This window comes from Oenanthe melanoleuca, chromosome 1, assembly GCF_029582105.1.
Source record: "Oenanthe melanoleuca isolate GR-GAL-2019-014 chromosome 1, OMel1.0, whole genome shotgun sequence".
Classification (NCBI taxonomy): Eukaryota; Metazoa; Chordata; class Aves; order Passeriformes; family Muscicapidae; genus Oenanthe; species Oenanthe melanoleuca.
The window spans coordinates 5,741,509-5,767,392 of NC_079333.1; the positions used below are offsets into that span (position 1 = coordinate 5,741,509).

General features: G+C 40.1%; 1 protein-coding gene across 4 annotated transcripts in view; it reads right to left on the bottom strand.

The window, feature by feature from the left end:
• Nucleotides 1-306: 306 nt before the first annotated feature.
• HTR1F (5-hydroxytryptamine receptor 1F) overlaps nucleotides 307-25,884 on the bottom strand; it is a 102,869-nt gene continuing 77,291 nt past the window's right edge. For 3 of the 4 annotated variants that reach the window (XM_056493343.1, XM_056493369.1, XM_056493361.1), the window contains one exon: nucleotides 307-4,303. In XM_056493343.1, the coding sequence (XP_056349318.1) occupies nucleotides 3,162-4,265 (1,104 nt within the window). In that variant the 5' untranslated portion in view covers nucleotides 4,266-4,303 and the 3' untranslated portion in view covers nucleotides 307-3,161. Of the gene's footprint in view, nucleotides 4,304-11,221; nucleotides 11,360-25,884 lie in introns of all 4 variants that reach the window. The other variant, XM_056493352.1, reaches the window with a different exon arrangement.

Genomic DNA, 25,884 nt, shown 5'->3' on the forward strand with positions numbered 1-25,884 from the left:
GCTACTTGCAAAAAAAAAACCATCTTAGCTCCAGTGCATAAAATCTTGCTCCATTGTGCTCCTTGAGCCTGGTGCTAAGGTCCAGTGGAAGCCTGTGTGCTTCGTGGGGAGGGAAAACAGCATCCTGCAGACATCTTAACCTCTATCCATTTTGAAAGGGGAATTCTTGTTTTTATTCTGGACACATCACATGCATGGGTAGATGCTAGAGATGAAATTATACTGTGTGGTGCTGTGTGGGGAAGTGTTTGGCACAGTGGGTTCTGTAAGGGAACGAGTGATGAGTCGCAGTCAGACACCAAGAAATGATGGTCCACAAGCTGCAAGTGCTTTTAATGGAATAACTGCCCACTTTTTTGATCAGATTTCTTGTGGTTGTCTCTCCCATCGCCGTTTTGAAAGGTGAGCAGATACAGCTCAGTGAAAACGATACAAAAAGAAACAACCCCTGGATCTTGAGAATGTTTAGCAGCTTAATTAGTTTCAGAGTATAATACTGTTAATAGTCCATAAATGACAGATATTTTCTGTTTATCTACATGTGGTTCCTTCTTTGAGATTCACCCATTATTATTTAAATGAGTATTTTAAGTATCTTCTCTCCTGAAAAGCAGCCCCTATTTTTCCTTTCAATTTGATTTCACAAGATATTGTCAAACATCTTACAAGTAAGAGGATAAACAATATAGTCTGTACTCCAGCAGCCATAAAGAGAGAGGCAGGGGGAGAGAAATGGATTCCCCTGAGACACCTAGGGTTATGACTCAGGAAATGTGGGAAATAGAGGTCTTCAAGAGTGGATGATATAGTGGGGTTTTCTGTGCTACCTCCTGCAAATCTGCTAATCCTTTTGGAAAGCTAAATTCCATGGCTTTTTCTGGAGACAGCAGAGCGCAGCTGATGCTGAGAGCAATTTTTTCTCTCAGCATAATGCAGCCAGTGCTGAGGTCATGGGGGCTACAGAGGCTGTGCTCTGACTGCAATGGTAATAAAGTGTGCTGGCTTGCACTGAGCATGAGCCAATTCCACTCTGTTGCATCCCAATATCTTCAAAATTTAGCTGTGCCACTGCTGTGCTGGAGCTCCATGGTGTGACAAGTGAGCTTTCCATTAGATTCCTGGCTGTGTTAAAATCAATGGCAAAGAAAATGCACCATTTCTGGTAATTCTGAATAGCATTTCATTTAGACCTCAATGTGAAAGCAGAATACAGTAAGTTGCAAGTGACAGAAACAAATTAGTTCAGTATTTCAAGTTTCAAACCTTGTCAACTTGCAGGAAACCCTTTTCACAGCTGTTGTGTCAGCTGGTAGCCAGCGGGGAAAACACAAAATTATTACAAACCAGAGTTTGTAATATAGAGGAAGAGAGGGGCAGAGAGAAACAATAGTGATGATTTTTTTCCAGTGTTTTTGGTTTTTTTTTTGTCTAATGTAAACACTGAAAGTCTCTTGGAACAACTGCAAGGGCCAGTGACACCTTTCCCCAGCTAAAGGTGACCATGGTGCTGTCATGTCTTAGTAGCTTTGTGGTGGCCCAGGTGCCAAGCTGGAGCATCTTTGCAGGAGATTGCTGCTGCTGGCAGTGGGGTTTCTAGTCCCTGTTCCTGTGGGGCAGCACCGAATGTCTGACAAAGAATTTGAAGTTGGGCTCTTAGTGACACAGTCTGAATCTGTTTGTCCTGAAAAGTGCAAAACCTGAGCTTTGGTCTGGGTCTTAACAATTTAATGGCTTGGCATCTAGAGCATGTCAGTCAGGACTGGCCTAGGTGCCATCTTTCAGGGCTTGGAAGGGATTTGTTCATAGAGGTCATCTTTGACTAAATAAGTTAGGGTGAGTTGGAACTCCCGTAATGCCTTTTAACTCTGCTGGGAATGGGGACATGGACGGATGCTCTGGGGAAGGAGGGTTTAGAGGTGAGTTTCTCAGTGAGCATCCCACAGGATCCCCTGCCCAGGTGTGCAATGTATACTGAGGTTGCTCCCTCTTTTCCTGGGGCAGAAAGTGCTGCACAGCCTTTTCCAGAGACCCACACTGCCAGAAGTGGTACTTTCTCACTTGCTTGGAAAGGAAGCATAGCCCTGGTGCTTGGGGCAGTTGAGAAAAGGCTCGGGGGCATCAGGCTTCTGAGGATGGAGGGCTGGACATGCTGGGCTGGAGCTGTCAGCCCCAGTTCTTCAAACCTCACTAAGCCACCCCCTGTCAGCAATGCTCAGCCCAGGCATGATCTGTAGCTGGTTTGGTGCTGCAGGTCACATGCTCTGTGCCTGGCCAGGTGTGAGGACATGAAGAAAGGAGTGTCTCCCTGTCTCCTGCTTCTCTCTCTTCTAATATCTCCACAAGGAGAGCCAGCTGCTCTTTATGAGCCTCCCCTTCCTCACAGAAGAAGTGCCTCAGAGCACTGGGCACTCCAGTTACCCAGCTCACTGGAGGTGCCCCAGATGTTTGGCTGTTTCCCTTGGGGATATGCTCACATCTGCTGTGGGTGTGCAGTGGCAGAGGGCTCCCAACATTGACTTGCTGTGAAGCTGGTAACCCATGAGAGCCCCTTGCCTGCTGCTGGGGTGCTGTGCAATACAGGGAAGCCCATCTATGGGACAAGGCAAGGCTGCAGCTCACTCAGCTGACTGACACAGGATGATGGTAGATATATTTAAAGCTCCTACCCTTGGCTGTGAATGGCTTGGCTCTATGCTGCAGACCTGTGCCAGACTGTTAAAATTACATTGTCATTACATTATGTATTTTCTATCTTATATCAGTAGGGTTTAAAATGTGTGTGTTGTTTTACTTAACATTTCATTGATGATTGAGGGTTACTTTTAAAAAAGGTTTTGTTTCTTTGTCTACTTCAAGTGCATATTTCTTTCATATATAAGGTAATACCTTATGCTTCAAGCTAGGCAGCTGTGCAAATCCCAACAGGATCAGAGCCACAGTATGCTAACTCTTTTTCTAGAGCAAAACCAATCCCAGATGATCCATCTCTTTAAAGCTTGGGCAATCAATGATCCCAATATTACCTATACAAAAAAAGTCATTATAATGTAAATGCAGAGTCTTGGTGCTTTGCCTTAAATACAACAAATGCCATCTCAGTTATATAAATTTATACAGGTTAAAAAACAATGACTATGTTCTCCTTATATGAACCAATGCTCCTAAAGGTATTGCCCACACTGCACAAGCTTCTGGAAGGCTTTCTTGAAATCTTCATTAAAGATTGTGTAGATTAAAGGGTTAATAAGGGAGTTTATATATCCCAGCCATGTTAGGAAGTTAGACATGTCTTCTGATATGTGACATGTTTCACAGGTATTAACAACTACTTCTTTTACAAAAAATGGGAGCCAGCAGATCACAAATGCCCCCAGGATCAAACCCAGGGTCGTTGCTGCCTTTCGCTCTCTCGTGCTGGAGATTCTCTGTTTTTTCCAGGACTTCTCATGCTTGGATTCAGACTTGGGGCTTCGTAGGGTGATGTTGATTTTATCAGAGCTCACCAGGGCATCTGAGGTCTTCTCTGTTGTGCTGGGCATTGAAGCTGATTTGGTGCTTCTTTCACCTGCGTCCAAAAGGACTTGTCCATTCACTCCCTCCTCCCTCACGATCCGGCTGATGCTTCTCCTGTGGAAGGTCTTTGCTGCTTTGTAGATCTTGTAGTAAAGGATCAGGATCAAGGCCAGTGGGATGTAGAAGGCGCCAAATGTGGAGTAAATGGTGGAGACGATGTGGTCGTGTTTGATGATGCATTCGTCCTCCCTGCTGGTGGTCTGGTGCCTCCAAAACAAAGGTGGCATGGAGATAAAAATGGATATGATCCATACAACTGCTATCATGATGCCAGCATGCTTAGGTGTCCTTTTCCGGGCATATTCCACAGCATCCGTGATTGCTCTGTACCGGTCCAAAGCTATGGCAGAGAGGTGCAAGATGGAGCAAGTGCAGCACGTGATGTCCACACTCAGCCAAATGTCACACACCACCTGCCCCATGATCCAGGTCTCCTTTACAATGTAGACAATGCTGAAGGGCATCACCAGGATTGCCACAAGGAAGTCAGTCACTGCAAGAGAGCAGATGAGATAGTTGGCGGGGTGGTGGAGCTTTCTTGTCACAATTATTGCAGTCATCACGAGAGAATTGATGGCCGTTGTCATTAGAGCAAGCACAGACAGGGTAATGGAAATGAGAATCTTGGATGTTGCCCATTTGAAAGGTTCTTCTGATGTGCTGTTTTGTTCGGTTGAGTTTATTATATCCATGTTCCCTTTTAAAGATGATCTTTACCCGTAGCAGTTACCTGTTTGAAAAGTAAAAACATTCAGGTAATGCACCCTTGATTTTTGTCATCTTAAAAGACTGCAGGCCCTAGGCTTACAAGAAGTTCAGACTTAAAATTAGAAATTATTCAGGCTCTAAACTCCAGCCTGGTTCCTCGAGTGGCTATAAATACTTACTTCCCCTCCAGCTAAAAGCACTTGCTCTGGAATGCTTTGTAGAGGAGTCCTGAAACTGGTTAAATGTGAACAACCTCATCCTACAGTAAGCACTAATACTACTTTTAGGCTCGTGCTGTCTGCTCCACTAAGCAATGTAATGACTGTTGAAAACATTAATCCAGCAGGCATAATGCTTATTTTCCCCATATAAACTCATTTCCCCCCATCACTAAATGACTCATTCCTCGTGTATTAGCTAAACATGGGATTTTTTAACTGGGACATAGTTTTGAAGAGAAAAGAGAAATGTGAAACATTGCCATATGTCCTAGGCTGGTTTGTATACACAGCACACAAATGGGAGAAGAAAAAAATAGTGTGATGAAAGTGTCATTTTACGTCTTCCTCTTACACATCTCTAAAATGAAACAGCTTGATCTGTTTTAAAGCTTCAAATGGTTCACTTATTGTCTAATTGAAGTATTGTACATAATTAGAGTCCTGAGAACATCTCTACTTTTCCCAGTTTTGCTGTCCTGTAGTATTTGCCAAAGAAAACTGCAGAAAACTTGGATGCTACTCGTTCTGCTAATGACTCTCTCTATGGAAATAGCCTAACTCCTCCTATGGCTCTGCAGGAAGGAAAATGCAGGGAAATAGTGATTAAATAAATTCTTGATTGTGTTGTGGGAATATGTTCTTATCAGGAATAATTTCTGAGTATCCTGCAGAGTGCAGGTGGAGTTTCCAGCTTTTACTGCGAGTGACAAGCTCTACTCTAAAGGGGATCAGGTGTCATCCTCTAGTGAGTATTGACCTGCAATTTCTCGTGTAAGATCTACTTGATGAACACTTAAGTGGGTTTATCTCTGAAGATTTGAATGTAGTGAGTGAGTTGCACTTGTGTTACATTGGATACCACATAGGGAAATGTGTGAAATTAGGGAATAATTTTTCTTTCAGAAATTTGGATTCATTAACATTACGAAAGCTTTTTTGATATTATGCTGGAGTGGCTGAAAAAAGAATCTCATTTACTGTTTATAACCTTGAACTCAACTCACTCACTTGGTTTGATATTTTAACTCTGGCAGTGCTTAATATGCTGCTAACTACTCAAAAATGTTTTTAGCATTGGTTACCAACATTTAATTGAATGGAAGCACAAGGAAAGGAAATGTATTTTATATGGTGATATTTACATATGCTGAGCAGATTCTTGTCCTGTACATGAGCTGATCACAACTTGTGTGTGCTTTCTGTGTTCCTTTCTCTGAACTTGAGATATACTTTACACACATAAAAATAGATCTTTCATCATGTCAGTGTCACCTTTGAACCTTCTGAATCCACACTTAATTTCTATTCTGCAGATATTTTGTCTATAACTAGCTGCCTTCTAGTGAAAGAAAAGATACATTTGCTATTACCCAGTGAATGGTCAATGTTAAATAAATCTTCCTTTTCAAGCTTGTGCAAGTATATAGGGAAAGAAGTTTATTGGGAAAATCTAAGATATCTGTTGATATTCAGCAGTTGATCATACTTTAAAACAGTTACTCATTATGGTTAATCACCTTATAAATTTCTAACTCTTTGGATATTAGTCCTTAATTGCAAGCAAGGAAAAAGCAATTTAGAGCTGATGAAAGCTGATTAATCGTTTTTGAAAGATTCCTTAGTTTGAGACCGTGGAGTAAGGAAGATAGTATGGGTGGATTTGTAAAAGTGGTGTGTAGGAATAATTAGTTTCCTTAGTGCTGCTGGGATTTGGAGGCTCTTTCTGAGAAGCACAGTGGCAGAAATATGCTGGCTTGTACATTTCTGTGCAGTGATGATGCCTCTCTGTGGGGAGGCAGAGCCATGCAGAGGGCTGTGCTGCTTAGGACTGCCAGTCACAAAACTGGGTGGGTTGGGGATCCTTTTCTAACATTTGTACAGCTTTACTGTGTGATTGTTAATGAAAAAGATTGTTTTATAAATAAGTGGAGTCAAAGCATTGGCACTATTTAAGGACTGCTGCTTCTTACTCTTTTGATAATGGCCAGAGTGACCTAATTCTAGATTTTGTCTTAAGAGGAGCTCAGTTCAGTCAGCTGTATTCTGTCCTCAGCAAGCAACCAACTCACTTCTAGGAGTATGAAGGGTGATCCTGTAGACAGTGTGCTGGATTAGGATACACGAGAGCTGGCCTCTGCTCCTCTGCTTTAGCCTTTCCTTGTCAATTTTTGAGCAAATTCCTTACAGTGCTTCCTCTAATTCACTGTAAAACAACAGGAATTCCCTGGAACCTTAGTCTGTTCATTTTTATTGCTTCCTTTTAGTATCATGATTTATCTCTTGTGGAATGGTTTTAGCAGTGACTATTTTAAGCATGCAACTATTTTCAGAAGACTTACTACAGTCCAGGTGTTTGTAAGGCTACTTTTGTGGAGCTGGCAACTCAGTGCCCCTCTGGTAGAATCTATCAGCTTATCACTGATAACTCAAATTCCATGGCAGCTGCTCTTGCTGCAGATGGAAGTGTTGTCTTTTTTATTGCCTTTTCAATAGTCAGCTGTTGTTGGAAAACTCTGGAAAGACTTGAAATTTTGATTGCATCACATTGCCTGGAAGACTGGTGAAAATGGTGTCTTGTACTTTATTAATTATATATTTATTATTATTATTATTTATGATTGTTGAACAATTCCTCTGTAAACAAAGGAAGCTGCTGTTCATGTAAGATAGCATTCCTCTTATCTTGGGGACAGGAATATTATTATTTTGGAGGAATTAGCCACTTCTACAAATATTTTTTTCCTTCCCATCCAGATCTGGCATATTAAGGTGACCTGAATGTAAATACTTCCTTGTCTGTAAACAGACACATATATCATCTTACTGATCATGTTTAGAAGGCATGGGTGAAAATTCTGTGCAGCCTTATCACAGAAGTAAACATTGAATTTGTCTAGTGGCCACTCAAGGAAAATGGATGTTGTTGGTGTTTCAGCTTTTCCCGAGTATGTGTGTGTGTTATTAAGACCTTAACCCCCTATTTGTGACTAAGATTTACAAAATAACAATATAATTCTTGTTCAACAGCCTTAACCTGCCCTTCCAGGTTTGAAAAATGGTGCTATTCCGCCTCTGAAAATCTGGAAAATAATTAAAAATGCCTAATGCTGGAGAAAGGCATTCTCAGTCTGCTGTCTGGGGTTCTGAATGTACACTGAACTGCTAGAAATGTACAGCTCTTGATTTGAGGACCTGTTTCTTTTTTTTTTTTTTTTTTTTTTTTTAAATATTTCTTTAAACATTGGCAGGGAGAAAACTTGCTGATTAGGGTTTAAGTAGTGTTTTTTTCTGAGAGTACTTGGAGGGGTGGGAGAAGGTGTTTGCTTTTTTCCATGTGGGTTCATTAGCAAAATGTCTGTTAATTAAAAAATAGTAACAGTAATCAGACAGCAAAATTAGCCAGGGATTGAGTTTAGGGCATTTAAACTGCTGCAGAGCAGCAATAGCAGCCTTTGTGCCAGGGCAGAGGAAGCTCCTACTTTCCCACCTTCCACCAGGCTTTAGCTGGCTTTGAAATGGAACATTTCAAAGGAGTCCCTTGCTCTGCTGGCACTCTGACCTGCAAGCCAATTGGATCTCAATTTTTTTATGAGGCTTTATAAAATCCTTCCTAATGTGACTGTGTGTCTTTAAATACTGACCAAGTGTTGTACTAATGACAATTAGCTTCATCCATCATATTAAGTTAAAGAGAGGGAAATATTGCTGCTTTGGATTTAAAAAATCCATTTAAGAAAGATGATCTTGTACTTGGATCTGATGGGGAATGTGTACTTTGAGCTTGAAACCCTGTGTCCCAACAGAGGAGGAAGGGTAGAGGGACACTTGATTCTTGGTGTCCTTAAATCCTTTCCTGCCAATAACTCTTGGTAAGGCTCCTAAAGCCACAGTGCATCTCTGGGACAAGGCAGGGAAGGTTGTAAGGGAAATTCCTTGCCAGCTGAAGGCTGCTGCAGCACACCTGCCTTTCCTGGAATGTGAAGTAGATTTCTGTCAGCAGATTGGAGTGTGAAGCAGAAATTACAAGGTTGCCAAGTCTCCTTACCCAGTCTGCATTTCTGCATGCTTAAAACCTTATTTTTCCTTTTTTTCCCCTGTACCTGCAACTTAACTCTGAGGTAGAGTTATTTCCTGTTCTTAATCTGTCAGCAAATATTAGTATATGCATGCTAAAGTAATGCTTAATATTCCCTGTTTGGGTGATGCTGTCCAATCCATGGGACTGAGCACAGTCTGGACATGAAATGTATTGGCATCTGGAGGAATATCTTAAAAGCTGTTTAGGTTTTGCTCCATGAGTCTTCACAGACTGGAGTTATTTATAATTTTCACTTGTAAAAGGTCACAACAGACCTAGAAACACAGACGACAAATAACTGCAAAATTACAGATAAATCAATTGAACTAATATCAACTAAAGATAATGTGGAATTCTGTCTCCCAAGCACGCCTCAGGAGAAGCATGTGCAAATAAATAGACTTTGCAGCATGCCCTGAATACCAATATAACACAGGAAGGAAATAAATCTGAGTCCTGGAGGATAGGTACCTCCAGGTCTGAGCACAGGTACTCTGACTTCTTACAGAATGGCAAAGGAAAATCCTCAAACCTGGATTTGGTGCTTTTCTTAGCTGTGTAAGTCTAAAAAGTCCTTCTGTTGGCAAAATGATGTGCTGCAGTATGCTTTGTGTCAGGCACAACAAAGATTATGCTTGCTTTGAATTTTCTGGATGTCTCTTTGAATTCATTCAACCAGCAGAAATAATCCCAAATGGCTAAAATGACAAAGTCTGATTGACTTAGACCTGAAAACTACTACTGCAAATGTCTGCTCTGTCATGTTACTGCTCGTGGAGCAAAACCAACAGAGGAAAGTAGTGCTCCCACTGAAGCAGCTCAAATGCAAAGACTGAAGCCTTCCTCAAGCTGCCAGGGAAGGGGAATTTGCCCTCTGCCACTGGGTGCTGACAGGAGAGATGCAAGCACCAACTCCAGCAGGACTGGAATGAAGACAGTGCTCTCTGGTAAAAGGGAAGCACTGGAATAGTTCTGTCCTCATGTCCCTGGTGTAATTAACTCACCTTCATGTTTCCTACTGTGATTCCTTTGCCAGGTTCTCTGCTTGTGTCTCTAGGACTGCAGAGTAGTCCCAGACTGCCTGTCAAGCCTGCCCGGAGGATCCCTCCCCTGCTTGTTGTCATCATATCTGTAGCAGCCACTGCATCTGCTTATGTGGAAGAATGTGATGTTAAGAGGGTAATTATGCATTCCTTGCTGCTTCTAATGTTGGAGTTAAGGGTTTGGCTTTCTGTCTCCTTTTGGAAAATTAGTCACTTGCCTGTATTTGCTCTTTATTTCATGTCCCTCTGCCATCTGTTTTAATCTAGCTGAGGGGTGTGGGGGGGAGGGAAGGAGGAACAGCAAGAACACAGGATGATGGACTTGCTTATATAACACATGACTCCCAAATCCAGCTTCAGCTCCTGGGTGGTCACAGAGTGAACCTGTTATGATTTGATCATTTTTGGCTGGAGAAAGAGAGAAAATTTTATTCCCCTATTCATAGTTCTCCAGAAGAGATGACAGTGATTTGTTTCCATAATTTGCTAGATGAAGGGATCTGTTTTCCTCTCTTATTTGAGGCTGGTCTGAACCCCTAGCCAGACCTCTCAGGATAATGGCCTGGCTAGTTATCTGTTGAGTTGTGTATGTTGTGGAAGAAGCCCAGAGGATCAGGTCCTGAACAATAGTGCCCATGGGAGCTGTTTCCTGCTATATTTTCTGCTGCTGATGCCCATAGCTGTTTAAATAAATAAATATATGTGAGAAATAGTGTTTGAGCACCCATCTCCCAGTGTGAGCTCCCCACTGAGCAGAGTGACACATTCATGGTGGCAAGTGTTTTGTAAAGACAAAATCCCATGTAGCCACATGGCCATCACCCTTTCCTTAGAGGCAAATATCCCCTTGGACTTGGGGTTGGGATCTGAACTTGAACCCTCCATAACATAAGTGGGCTGCTCACTTCCCATCCCTATCCTTTGGTATTCATTATTTGTTTAGTTTGGATCTAACATACCTGAAATGTTTCATTCAACCACAAATTTTCTGTATTAAAAAAAAGTTTAAAATTTTTACTTTATTCCTGGTGAAGAAAAGCCAAAGTTCCTGTTTGTGCTTTTTTTTAATTTTTTTTTTTTTTTATTGGTAGTGAATCAAAGAAGTGACTAATCACCCATTTTTAATCTAATTTGTACAATTAGTTTCTTACTAGACAGGAGTGGCTTGTTTTCATTGTTATCAACTGAATTTGTACAGGGGGTTGAAAATGCAGAATGGCTTTGCTTGTATTCCAAAAAACTGTCCTTTCAGGTAAGGGCTTGAAACCTGTAGGAATCACAAAGCAGTGCTGGAGCAAGGAGGTCAAGAGGCAGTTTTAGTTTGCATGAACAGTCATAAAATGCAGCCTTGTTTCTCCCACTTCCCACTCATCCTTATGCTTTGAAGCCATGTGTTCTTTGACAGCCCTCTGAAAACTCTTGTGTGTGCAGCTGAAAGTCCTAAAGCTCCGTCACTGAAAGATTTCTCTGAAACTCTTTCACAAGAAGAAGGTTCAGTAACAAAAAAAAAAAAAAAAAATAAAATAAAAAAAAAGTATGCCTGGAAAATATCTCTGTTTCAATCTATAATGTAAGAAAACATAATTTTCAGACTATACCCTGGTCCAACAGTTGGGGAATTATTTTTCTGCTGTATGATCACCAGGACAGCTTTGAGGGAGAATTGGTCTCAGAAGAGTTTGCTGGAAGAGGAGTGAAGGCAGCACGTCCCTGTGTTCCTCCTCTGCAGCAGGATTCTGTGTGACACAAGAACAGCTCAAGTCTATGGCTGATCACTTACAGTTAGGAGAGAAGGCAAAATTCACTTAATCTTTAATCTCATCTCTGACTAGGTTTTGGAGACTGATGCTATTTTAGATAGTATTTGTCTTACTGATATTTCCCAGTGTATTTCTCTGTACTACTTGTTACTGTGTCATTTGTCTTTGTTCTACCCTCATCTGATCATCTTGGAGACTGAAGGTCGTTCCCCTTTGATCTTATTATCCACATGGCATGGGATAATCCTATCAGATGTAAACTCTGCACTGGGTTTGCCCTAAACAGCACTTCTCTAACATTCTGTTATCAGGACTAACTGAGTCAATCCAGGCTATTTCCTGGATTGAATGATGTGCACATAGCCCTGGCCAAGAAGTACTTCAAGCAAAACAAACAAAACAGTCCTTAAAGCTGATGTTTTTGGAATAGGGAGGGATATTAAGAGCATTTTAGAGGAAGTAGAACTCAATTTTTTTTTTCCCAGGCTCCATGGGCAAAACAGAGAGGAAAGCTGCCAGAAAAGCAGGAAGAATTTGTGGAAAGCTTTCTCAGAGTGATGCATCCATGGCACAGTTTTTTTTTTTTGTGGAGAAATGTTTGGTTTGTTTCTTTCAGACATTGCTTTTCTGACAGAGGATGCCAGGCTGCCTTGCCTTGATGACCTGTACACTTAGGTTGGGGACTGTCTAAAATTCTAATTCTGTGCCTTCAAATTTAGATCTATACTAACCAGGACATGATTTTTGCTATACTCTGCATGGGGTGCCACAGTGCTGGTGATACAATACAGAGAATTATTCTTGGACCTGCTTTCTCCTGCATGCAGGCAGAGCATTAATATGGGCAGGTAACTGATCAGACTTTCCATGAGCACCACAGGATAACCAGGAAGTCCTCATTAGCTACTTTCATGTGCTTTTCCAGTTGTGTGGAGTTTTTGTTGTTTGGTTTATGTTTTTTTTCCTGTTTGTTTGGTTCTAATTATTTTTTTTTTTTAGGGATTTACATCCTAGCATTGACACAACTGAATGCTTTAGCCAGAAGAATTATGTTCACTCAGTGAATTGGCATAAATGCTAATGGCAGAAACCCCATTAGTTCCAGGGCTGTTTAAACCATCTGTGTCTTGAGATCTAGGATGCAGCTATGCTGGCAAGACCCCTGCTTAGTATTTGCATGTGTCTGCATCCCTCACTGGTGCTGAATTGCTCTGAAATGATACAAATACAGCAACTTCCCTGAAGAGCTAAGATGCATCCAGTGGCACATCCATGTGGTGCAGTGGAAGTCAGCATGTGGGATTTCTGAGATTTCTGGCAAGTTTCCTTGGCTCAGTGTGTGTCTGCAGCAGTGAGGATAAGAGGAAGGCAAACTGGAGCAGCTGCCACCAGCCCAGACTGGCAGCTGGTCTGGAAATGACTTGTGCGTGGTCAGGACTGGGAGCCCAGCAAAATCTCCCAAGATCCTATTTTGGCAGAGAATGACTGTCTCTGTGATCAGCTGCCATCAGAGATTGCTGAATAATTCCTGGAAACGTTCAGCCTTGGGTGTATTTTTAGGGGTACAACACTTTACAGAAAGCTTGTAGCAGCAGGACAGTATAAAAAGTGTCCAAACACAGAAACAAAGATTTATCTTAGGAAGCTTCCTGGATCTGCCAGTCCTCTTGTTGTAGATGCTGTGATTATTAAATCAGCTCTTAAGCTCCCTAATACTTGTGAACTCATTTTCATTTCTGATAGGAAAATAACATACTGTCACACACAACTTTTTTCCTTTGCATAATTCAGATGTAGTTGTGACACTTGACACACAGCACAGATGACTGTGAATCGCTCCTTAAAATTTAAACAGATGATTCAGAATTAATTATGAAAACCAACCTTATTGTTGTCCCAGAAATTCAGTGCAGATGATCATTGTCTAAGAAAATCACCCAGCTCCAGTTGGTTCCCAAAATTTCTCATTGATAAAGAAGCTAAAGAATCTTGAATGATAGACTAAGGAAGCATTTAAAAGTTTTTGGTTTTCCTGTTGATGAATTTTTTTTTTTTGCCTTTGAGAATCTATTGATACTGGCTTTCTAAGATCTTTTAAAACATAACTTTGTGATTCTAAAAGCCTTCAGCACTGTATAGAAGTTTGGATACAACTATATCCTAGGAATTCTTGTAGGCAGTACTTCAGCTCTTTATTTTGGGTAAGAACAAAATATGCAGTTTCAAAAGAGGGTTGTGCAAATCTAACTTTTAGATTTAGATAGTAATCATAACATAAAGAGGAAATCTGATTTCTCCTTAAGTTGTATGCTGAGAAAATGAAATTTGTGTTTTTTCATGGTAAGAATGTTTATTTGAAAACCTGATGCATTCTTGCAATGCATTTCAATACATTTCATGATTGTTAAAAAAAAGCTGTTTGACCATACTTGCACAGGATAACATGAAATACTAGTTGCAAAAAGAAGCATTGAGCAGACTGTGTCTAATTGCCCAAATCTACAGAAGGCATTTCAGTGCTCTGAACTGCTGCAGGAGAGTTCAGAAAACCTCCAGTGGATTCTCAGCAATTGCAGGCTTTCTGTGGCCCCTGTTGTTTCTGAGAGGGATCAAGATTGTAAGATGTGCTTTCACATAATAACATGGTAAAAAGCAAGAGTAAAGGACAGAGGCAAATGGTTAAAGTGCTGATCTTCAGAGACTGCAAGAGGCCTGGAAAAATCAAAGGTGAGCCCTTGCTTCTGCATGATCTGGCTTGTTTGTTATATATGGGAACAACAACATCATGCTTAGCACTGCTGGAAATGCTGAATTTCTTTCCCTGGGTTGTCCAACATTGGGAAGCTGGAGGATTTCCCTATGAACTATAGGGAAAACTACTTTTCTACTAGGAGATTGGAAAAGACAAAATTATAACTTCAAAGCTGTCTGCTCAAAAATGTTTTAACCTCTGAAGCTACTGAAATTTATGGAAAAAGGCATTTAACATTTTAACATCAATGTACTGTTGATAAGCAATGAGAACTGTAGTACAGGTTCTCACATTGTTTGCCCTTGTGTAGGTGCATGTGTATATTGCATCATATTTTTCCCCATCATTTCTGTATTTTCTATTTTAAGAAGTCATCATTGGAAACTACATTTCCTTAGTGTTCAAAATGCTTCTTTGCTCTTTGAAGCTGAAGAATGTTATAATGTTAACTCTTCTGGAAAGGAGCTGTGAACAGACTCAGGCAAGTGCTCAATTCCTTATAATACCTTGGGGTTTTTTTCCTCATTTCAAGTTTTTCCCATTTTCAGCCACTAAATGCTGACATTACATTCTGTGATTCTTTTTCCTCTTTCTTTGTTCTTTCAAATAACAATGTTTTGGATTTGAGTAGTTCATGTATGCCAATTATACCCCTCCCAGTCCTAACAGTTGGAGTCTTTCTCAAAAAGACACAGGTGGTTATTTATGGATAAATTATGAGGATGCTTTCTCTAAGCAGTTGATCTGAATATCTAAGGCTTCAAGTAAGACTGAAGAGAAGTAGCCAGATCACCAGCTGCTGGAACACAAAAAATGGATTTGCCAGCATCTGAAGAAATTATATGTATTTTTGCCATGGAAGCTCCTTCTGTTTGTACTTGCTGAGCTCTGGGATTGAGGTTGAGAAGTTCAACACCTAAGCTGCAGTTCCTGACCTCTACTGCAAGATTATTATCCTTTCTGATAATTCAAATGGATTGTTTTACACACAGGCAAGCAGTCACAGTATTTTCCACCTGCAAAGAGTTTGAGTTTCTTTGTCCTCTCTGTTTCTGATAATGCCTCGTAATAAAAAAAAAAAAAATCATTAGGCACTAATTTAGGCCATGAAGCAAACATTGTCCTAAAATCTTAGAATCAGCTGTGGGAAATAACATTGTATATGTAACTGTGTAACACACATTTTCTTTTGATTACTGCAGTGTGATCCTGTTTGACCACAGTATTGACTGTCAATATTCTCTATTCACTAGATAATAGGCAGCACTGCATGGAAGAAAACTGCAAAGACATAACCAATCATTCATCAACTATTATAACTCCAAATTCGAATTTTAATTTATAGGAAAAAAACTCCTATAAAAAAAAATCATAGGAGCTTTCAGAAAATTTGTGATTTGTGTTGTAGGAGGTAGAAATGCAACACACTGAAGTCTTTGCTTCCCTATTATTCTCAGCTAGTAGTTGAAAAAATGCTGCAGACCTTTAAATACCAGGAAGGTTTCTCTTATCTCGGTTGGAGATAAGATATTTAGTGGAAAGTAGGTGCAGAAGAGCACTGAAGAAAAAAAGCAAAAAACCCCCCAAGCCTAAGAAAAAAACAACCAAATAGAAAACAACAAAAAAAACACAACAAGCCAAGCCCCCAAAATAAAATTTGACTACATCTTATAACCATAAAATATGGCACAGGATCATTAGATTAACCTTTTGTTATGATGAAAAGCATTGCTGTAAGATGTTTTTCAGCTATATTTAATGGGATCAGTAGGTTTATGCTCCTTATTACGTTGAAATGGATAAAGATTTTAATTTAGATAAATGGGTACCTGACATGGTCTGTTCTTGTGGTATTTTTTTTTTTAAATTTATATATAACTGCTGCTTTTATGTTGGCTTCTGACTTCTGTGATGATTAACAGATAATTACTTTTCCTGAACTGAGCAGTGCTGAATTTGAGTGGCAAGAAGGAATTATGTTCTTTGTGTGGATGCTGCATCAGGAGTGGTGGAGCCGGTGTCCATGTGAGTAATCCTCGATAAAACCAGCTGCATCTACCCAGCTCAGAGAACTTGGCTGCCCTTTTTGGTTTGCCCCTGCCCAATTTAGAGAACTGTGTCAAAATGTGCCTCTTCAGGCCTGTGAAACAGATGCATCTCTTTAAATGCTAGAGGTTGTTATTCAGTGGGGAGAAGTTGGTACTGGTGCAAAACTGTTTTGGAACGGTCCCTGTTGGATGCCCGAGCAGGACAATACAATCAAGCTGGCCCCTTCCTTCTTCCCTGAATTGATTTCTCTCTATGGAGAAATCCTATCACCTCTATGCCACCTTGGCATCCATCCTGCATGCCCAGGATCCCACAGTGTCCAGCAGCTGGTGCCAAGCAGGGTTGTGAGATCCTTACTGTTCCACTGTGACTGCTAGGAAATCATGTTTCATGATGTACTAGGAGAGCTCGGTGAGTCAATGACTTCAGTATAGAACGGACAATCTAGCACTTGTGCTTTATAGATACATTGAAAACTGCCAGCTCTGCAGATGGTCCTGGGATGGAAAGATTGAATTAAGGTGCAAAATGCATTTAGGCTAGAAAGTATCCAGCTCAAATAATCTGTTACAGCTTCCAGTTGTTCTTCCTTCAGTATGAGTGTGAGATACTTTAATCACATCTGTTAAATTTCATCCAAGGTTGCTTGGATTCTGTGGTGTGGAGTGCCAGTAGTGACCCCTAGCAAGTTGTGCTGCAGAACCACTCAAAAATAACAATGCTCAGTATTTAAAGGTGTCAGCATGGTCAAATGCTTGCACATTGCTCTAAGTAACCTTTCCAAAGACAAGTGATGATGAGAACTTTGGGTCTCTGAAAAAGTGAGTGGCTGAAGTCTCAGGGAGCTGCTATCAGCAGTGCTGTGTTCAGGGCACAGCAGGTCCTCCTTTCTTCTCTCATCCCCTCCTGTTTGCATAATGAAATGCAACAAAAAGAGGGGTTGTTCATCAGATGCTTTGAACACAAAGGCAATTATTTATCAGTCCTTTTCCCCCACTAATTCCTTCACAGCTGGAAAAATAGATGGATTCCAGCCGGGGCTCCTTGCCTTGTGCCAATGACGTTTTTCTATGTCTGGCTGAACAATTGCCAGATCAAGGCTTAGAGTCTGTAAGCCTTAATAGGCTTTAAGATAAGAGCTGTTTGATTATTACTTAATAATGTAAGTAATTTTTTCAGCCTAGTGTGATTAAAAATCTTTTACTGCCATGATAGTTGTTACAGAATACCCAGAAGGAGGATATTGAACTGTCTTTGAATTACAAGAAGTTGGTGTCATTGTGGCTCTTCTTTTCATCACATGTAAGAGTAGGGGAGAGGTGCTTTTGACTTTTTTTTTTTTTTTTTTTTTTTTTTTTTTTTTTTTCTACTGCTGGGAGTGTGCTTTCTCGAGTTTTTGTGTGTGTGGGTATGCCTGAGAAGTCAGTGATGGTATTGTGCTAACAAAAATCTGCAGAATAATTGCTGAGACATCCGTTTAGGAGATTGGCAGCAGGGGGCTCTTCATTTGCTTGACTCTGTGGCATGACAAAGTTATTTTCCAGTCTGGAACTGAAGGAACTATTTGGATTTTTGACTGCCACTGTGTGAGAGACTCATAAGAACAATAATAATAACAACAGTTACTTCTTCATGCTTCTTCATCTCTATGTGTTGGCTGCATTGCAGGTTGCTAATAAAAGTGGTGTTATAGATTGCAGTGGCTTCTGTGTGGGAATAGGTCTTTTTATATTCTCAGTTCACCATGGATGATGGTTACTGCATTTGCACTTTTGAAAGCAGTTATGTAAAACCAGCAAAAGGGGTGTCAGAGGAAAGGCAATTGACTTTGAAAAGTTTTCATAAGCTGTGCTATTAAGTATTTATCTGTGTGGTCTCAGGGCAGGTAGTCTGAAAAGTGCCTTCAAGAATGTCACAAATGCTGCTTTGGACTGCTGGGAGAGCACTATTTGGATCATTTATCTATCAAAACAGGAGACTGATGAGCACAGGAATTTTTCTTCTGATTACAGTAAAAATGTCAGTCTGAGCAGTTCTTGCCATTTCAAGCCTTTGCTTTTCATTTAAAATTCTACTGCCATTTGATCAGAACATTAAAGTCATGCTCAAATTCTGTGTCCTGTTCAATCAGGAGATTTTTTTTATTCCTATATGCATGCTACAGATTCTAGAGAACTAACAATTCAGTTGGTAGGGAGTAAGGAATCCACGTGCCTCCTTCTGGACCTGGTTTTGTATGGTTAGAAATTATATTATATTATATTATATTATATTATATTATATTATATTATATTATATTATATTATATTATATTATATTGGCTATAAAGAAGCTCTTAGTGCTAATGCTGTAGTCACATAGAGGAGAGTTTTTGAAAAGACAACAACCATAGTGCCTATATTTATTGACTTTACCCAAAAGTCATAGATTCAGCTGTTTGCTTTTCCTAAAGCTCTGTTTATGGCCAGAGAAAAGCTCATAAAGATCTGTTCTCCATGAAACTGGATAAAAAATCTCATGCATCAATTTCTTGAGAAACCCTTTCAACATCTAGCTGACTTCCTGCACACCTTTAAAGAACATTTCATCTTGCCTAGATATTTAAATCAAACAAGTCTCAACCTTAGGAAATGTTATAGTTAAGTATCTAAAACTGAAGTGATTTAAAGGAATTAAATGTAGCTAAATAGTATTTTCCTATTCTGCTATATTGCAAACAGTATAGAGGGGACACAAAAAAGGGACTGTATTTGTTTAATTGTTTTTTCAATACTTAGGCTTAATGGTGCACCTGTTCCTCTAGGCACTACTGCAATTTTCCTACTTATAAGGAGTTAATGAAATAAATCTTCTCTATCAAGGAGATGTAACCCTTCCTTCAGCACATAGAATTATGACACTAATAAAGAGTGGCAATGGAAAATTCATATACACATAAATTTAATTATCCATTTTTTGTCTTTGGACATCTGGATTGCCAACAACTCATGGTACTTTAATTGATTTTTGAGTTTCTTTATTTTATTAATCATTTAGATGTTTGATAACATTAGCAGTAGAGTATCTATGAGTAGGGAGAGAAATTGAATATTTCCTGGTCCCCCATTTCCTTCCTCATCTACTAGAAACACAGACCCTAGGGAAGTTAAAGACAACAATTTTTTACCTTTTTGCTTTAGCTGCAAAGAAATGTAAAAAAATGCCCCAGGAGAAGTCGAATAAGTATTTCCTTCTTCTCTAGTGGCAAAAATGTCTTGAAGTAAAGCTGAGCTCAGTCCCCTGTTTCATAGAGCTTTTAGAATATCTTTCTGTGCAATTTGACCAAATGCTCCCATTTGGTTGCCTTTCCCAATCCTTTCCCTTGGCAGCAGCGAGCTGGTCACATTTTCCCTGCCAATCTCTGCACAGTCTGAGCCATGAGCACTGTCCATTAGTTCTGCAGCAGAGAACCCAGCAGCAAATCCTTCCTGATGCATCTCCTGGGGAGGAGATATGCTTCTTGGGTCTGCTGACTCTGATTTTTCAGGTAGAAATCCAGCCTAGGTGCACTGAAAGGTTACAGAGGACTTTGTGAGCTCTTTCTTGAACTTCATGGGGTGGTTTATTAAGCCTGGAGAGCCATTTGGAAATTAATGGGTGGCTAGGATGCTGAAAGCTGTCTGAGAAAAGAAGCTTACCATTAAGAATGACATACTGGTTTCAGCAGCATTTGCATAAGGATTTTTACCTTGAAGCAATTATGTTTTCACCCAGGTGTGGCAGTGTAGGAGTATTTTTGGAGGTGCAAGCTGGAGTTTGCACCAGTCCTTGGGAGCCTTGATGGATGCACAGAGTGAGCTGAAATCAAATGCTGATTGATCCTGTTAAATGATCCACCACAATCCCCCTGCCAAAAGGTGCCTCCTTCCAGGAGAAGCCATTCAAGCACCTTAAACACCTAAACCAGGGATTCAGGCATGGGAAATCAACATGTTCACCATGACTTGCATAAGGCTGCAGTAATTTTCTTAGTTGCTTGTGAGCAAGAGAGCTGAGTATAAATAACTTAAAGACAATTTAGCTGGACAGCAGCTGTAAACTTCTCTCCAAGTAAAGCCCAAATTCTTTGACTAAGTACTTCTTGGTGTGGTTCAGGATAACAGGACAGAAGGAGGCTCTTGGGTTTTCTTCTAGCCAAGGCAGAGCTACAGGTGGAAGATCTCTTATATAAAATGGTGTAGGTCAAGGATGTATCCATGAAAGACAATTTTTGTAGAATTTCTTTCCAAATCTTATATTCTCTAGTAAGAAAACTTTTTTTTTTTTTTTTTCCAGAAACAAGCGTGTGGCTGAAAATAACTCTGGTATAGTAATAACTGTGCTTCAAAGGGCAACAGTCTCCTCCTTTTAAAGTTAACATTATACTTGAAAGTTGATCCCTTTTCCATTTCATATGGTTGAAGTTAAACTCTGGCACATATTTGATCCCACAGCTGTTGGCAAGAGCTATTGTTTGGAAGCAGTGGGACCAGAAAAGACACTTTTCTGCCAATAATGGCAGGTGACCTAGCTCCAGATGAAGCATCACCAGTGCTATTCCTAGGGCAGATTACATAAAGAATTAAAAGTAATATATTTTTTTATTTTTATGCTGGAGAAAGGTATCCCTAGGCCTAAGCTCCTGGTAGCAGAGAAAGATCCACAACTGATGTTTATTCTGACACAGTGGTGCCTTGCTTGAGTGTATGAATAAAATAAAACCTGCCTGTGTCTGTCTTTGCACTGATGATACTGGACTTGGGGACTGGGAAAATCAGATAGTTCCCAAAGTGACCTCTCTGTTCGCTCTGGGAAACTGCCATTTATAAGCTGGAGAGGAATGGTCCTAGCAGCCACCCCTATGATAAATCCCAAAGGTACAAGCTTCAGGGAGCACTCTGTCTCTTTGTCAGTGCTGGTCACAGTGATGAAATGCTGTCACTCAGGTGTGTGGGAGTCACAGCTGCCCCATGCACCTCTAGCATGGCTGGAGGTGCTGTTTATCTTCCCATTGCTCCTTCATATGTGAACTGTGGCTTGAAAACCCCATGGGGAAGCTCTGAGAAGCTTTTCCCCCAGGAGAGCCTTTTGCTGTGTTCAAAATTTAAAAAGTACCATGCTGGAGCATTAGAGAGCAAGCTGGAAGTAAATTAGGACAAATCAATTAGCTACAAGTGCTATTCAGAGAGTGTTTTGTATTGAAACAGGCACCTAGGAGTGCGAAGTATGCTGTTAAATCATTGAACATAAGGGTGAAAAATGGAGGAAGTCCATTTTAGTACACATGTTCAGCCACATTAATTAGAGCAAACTGATGATTTTCTTCTGCTGGGAAATGTTGAGTCTGTACACTCAAAAGAAAATCAGCTCTTTAGAGGGAAAACTCTCCCGCAGGTTATTGTGTACAGGCTCCACTTATGACCGTGTGAGATTTCACTACCCATGTGTCATGCCTCACATTGGGAGAATTGGGGGAAAATAACATTTTCAATCACAAATGGTGGGATTTAACTGACTAAATACAGCCATCTAATCCTTAATTGTCACCCTACATAGGGAAGCAGCCCTCTCTAGGGCAAACTTATTCTCAGCCTGAAGTAGCTGTCTCAGTTAGTCAGGTCAATTGTGCCCGGAGGTGTTTATTTCTCCCCACTGATTGTAAAGGCAGCTTGGGAAGACTGAGTCAGATATAGAGGTGTGCAGTGTGGCCCTCTGGAACTAAAGGAGATGAACCTGCCCAAGAGATCAATAGGAGAAAGTCGATAGATAAAATTTCCAAGCAGAACATTTATCATATCCATTGTGGTGTTATCCAGTGGCCAGAGAAGGTTGTAGACAAGCATGAAAATTTCATAGCTGCAGTGGTTCAACAGAGCAGGGCATGCAAAGAGCATTTTTTAGGATGTTTGTAGTAATGTCAACATTGAGATGACCTCTGCTGGGGAATTTATCCCATTGGGGTTCACCAGTTGTCTTTACACCCTTGTAAAGGGAAACTCTGAGGAAAAGCAGGAGAACTTAGGCTTCATCTCATTTCAGCCTGTTTGTATTACTCTTAGAAGATAGGTGCTTTCCTGTATTACTTCTGTTATTAAAATTCTATTTTTCCTCTTTTCCAGCTGGAAAATTGTATGTGGTGCCACTTGGATTTTCTCTTATTGGCAATAATCAGTTTCTCATAAACGAGAATATGGGAATATAAGATGTGAGGTAATGACCCAATTTATGGAACTAAAGAACTTTCAGTGAGTCTTCAACAATGTAATTACAGTCTAAAAGAGTTTACATATTTTTAAAATGTGCCATGGACATAGGGATGTGTTGAGGGCCTCTGTCTAGAATAGCAAAAGTTGACTATTTCCCTATATTAAACTATAAAAGCCCTTCTAACTTCAAGGACATGGAACTGCAAGCTGCTAAATATATATTTTTTTTTTGAACCAATATATGTCTCTATAAAGACAATGAATTGTGACTGCCTTCTCATCTTGTGCAAAGAACAATAAGTCTTAGAAGGCTGAAGCTTTAAAGATCGGTACTTAATTAGAAAGTGTCCTAAATGAAAAGTCAGCGTTTTAATAAATTTCCTCCAGGATGAAAGAAATGTCTCTCAAAGGAAATTGCAGCAGATGTGTGAGTATTTGGGATCACTGGGGAGACCTTGGCATTTGAAGGCAGAGAACTTTAACTGTGGAGCGTTTGCTTAGTAGTTTTGAAGAATGTGTCTGTGTGCAAATGCTCTGTGTGCATAACATTGAAAAATGTCTATAAACACATAGGGATTTTTATACATACTAAAAAAATCCCAAAACAACCCCCCTCCAAAAACAGGATCTTTCAGCTCTGGTGTGTGGGAGGGGAGGTGGTAGCTGAAGTTGTTATGAGGAAACAGCACAGTCTTAAAGGGAAAACTGAAGCCAAAGATGGGACCCCTGATTCTCAGGGCTGACAATCCTGAATAAAATCACCCTTTCCTGCCTCCTTCATTGCTGGTGGTACTTCTGAGACTTCAGTACATGCAATGGGTCCTTGATGAAGAAAAGCTGTCAGGGATGGAGGGGAGTGGGGAATCTCCTCCCAGCAGCTGTTCTGTGGTCCTCTTGGACACCATGGCTTGGTGTTCCCAGCTCATGGATTCCAGCCTGCCCTGGGCCAGGTGAGGTGCAGTGAGGAGGTGCCTGCTCCCTCTGCCCTCCTGCCCCCACCTGCTGTGCTCACAGCCTTTTGGGGAAATCTAATGGGGCAGGCTTGGAGTCATCCTCCCCATGTGGGTTTTGGTAACCTCACCCTTCCCACACCAATAACACTGGGAGTCATTTCCAATAACGGTCTCATCCTTCCTCTGAAGTGATCCATGAATAACTTGGAGAAGCTCCTTTGGGCCATTATTTTAAACTGGCAGCTGTGAGTGATGCTGCTGTGGGAAGCTGGTACACAGTGTCTTGTACTCCATTATCACCCAGCTGATCCAATATGCTTGCAATGGGCTTTAAGGGACTTTGATACTTTATCTGTGTTTGAAGTCATGTTTGTTCCCAGCATTTTTTGTAATTGAACAATTACAGAGAGTTACTTTTGGTAATGTAGGCTGCTAGACTGGTAGTACCAGATTGCTCCCTGGTAGTTTCAGATCAGTTAATACTAATTTTCTTCAATTGATGTAAAAGTTATTAAGTCCAGCAACATCCTATATGAGTTTATCCCTCAGTTCAGAAAGAAGTATTTCATAAACTTCTCAGCAGGAAATGTCCAATTGAGTTGTTAAAATTCCTTGCCAGGTTCAAAATTACATTAACTGTTTCATCAGCATAACAGGATTGTTGAAGAAACATCTGTTCTGAAAGGCTTATCAAATTTTTACCCCCTCATCATCAGATTAGTTGTTGTCTTGTTCATTCAATTGTGCTGCCTGGCAATTTACTGCAATTTTCTGCTCATTTCTTTGATCTGGAGTTTGGGATTTAAAGGTTATAAGTACTAGGCTAGTAGGAAGCATTGGTTTAGCAGGAGAGAGATAAATATTTCCTGCATCATAGCACTTATGATAATATTGGTAAGCAGAAGACTTTTCTTCATTATAAGTAATGCAATGAGTGTTTGTATCTGATAAGAGTCCTCCTGCTCTATATATCCTCAAGCTCCTGAATTGCAATGGCAGCTTTCTATTATGGGGAAGGAGAACTTTGGGAATTACTGTGCAGTTAATTATTTTGTGTTTAGAAAGGATGGCTGGCAGGGATTTTTAAGACCTGTGCACCCAGAAAGAGAGGAAGTTTCACATTTCACAGTACCACTGCCCACCTTGCTGTACCTGAGCAGCCTCTGCTTGGCCTTCCTCAAACTGGTTAATTCCTCCAAAAGGCTCCCAGAATTGCTTGCCCTCAGGAGCCAACAATTAAGTGAGCCTTAACCAACACTGTTGGTTTTATTGATGTTAATTTCCCTTACTTTATATATATATTTATATAAATATAGGAGTAGATATATGTATAAAATCTTGTCATATGAGCTTTATGTGAATTCCCTGCTGATTTTAAGAATTGTAGGATGATGAAGGCCCTCCCCAGACATTCTTTTCCTTAGAGAACAGTCCAGTCCTCTAGAATTCCTTCTGGATTACTACAGTACAGTGTAGATGAGCAACTGCAATAATCATGTTAGTTCTGCAATAATGGTATTGGTTCATTAATAGAATATCAATTCTCTAATTATCTTATTCTCTCTATTTCAAATCCTGTAAACCTCATTTGTACAAGAAAGCTGATTAGCACAAAGCTGCAGCGTGAAGCTGTAACAGCACAACAACGTGTTATGCATTTTCTTAGTAATGCCTTTCTTTTAGTGATAAATATATGGCTACTTTTAAAGCTACAATTACAAGACTTATTGCTTTAATTTTTGTGGGAAGTATTAAAGGATGAACAATTTCATTGATATAATGAATATAACCTTGCATAAAGCTAATGCTAAATGACTGGAGAAAGCGAGATTATTTGAAAGATTTTGTGAGTGCATATCCAAAGTAAGTGATCCTTAAGGACAAATAAGGAGAGAAATTTGCTAAGGAAGCATGTTTTACTGGCTTGATGATTTTTTTTTAAATTGGCTGGACTAATGGTTTAGGCAACCCATTAGGTATCTAATGGAAATGTTTAAAACAACTATTTTTAAATGACATTCTCAGTAATAAGCCAAGTAAGTCAAGTACAATTACAGTATGCAAAGCTGTTAATAGAGCTGATGTGGCACACAGCAAGTTTGGAAACCCAAACTCCATCCCATGCATGTCTATGTTTAGAGCAGGTCAGTGCAGTGTTTCTAAATCTGAGCACACTGATACTATTCAGAACAGGAACAAAACAGTGAAATAAGACAGAACTTGCTCATTCTTTGAAAAAAATTGCAGAAGTTCCTTAACAGAAGAAATCACATATCTTGTGCTTTGAACAGAGCATAAAGAAATGTGGGGGCTGTGACTGACAGGTTTCAGTCTTGAAAACAGTAAAAGTTTGAACATCTTTCAAAAAAGACCTCGAAAGTAAGAATGGTTGAATCATGCTGTTTGCCTGTCTTTTCCATGATAGCCAGTTTGAGCTGCAGAACGAGATGTAGCTGTTTATAGTTCTTTTCAAAGGGGAATGGAATATAGGCACATAATGCTTTAAATACTTTTTTCTTTCTG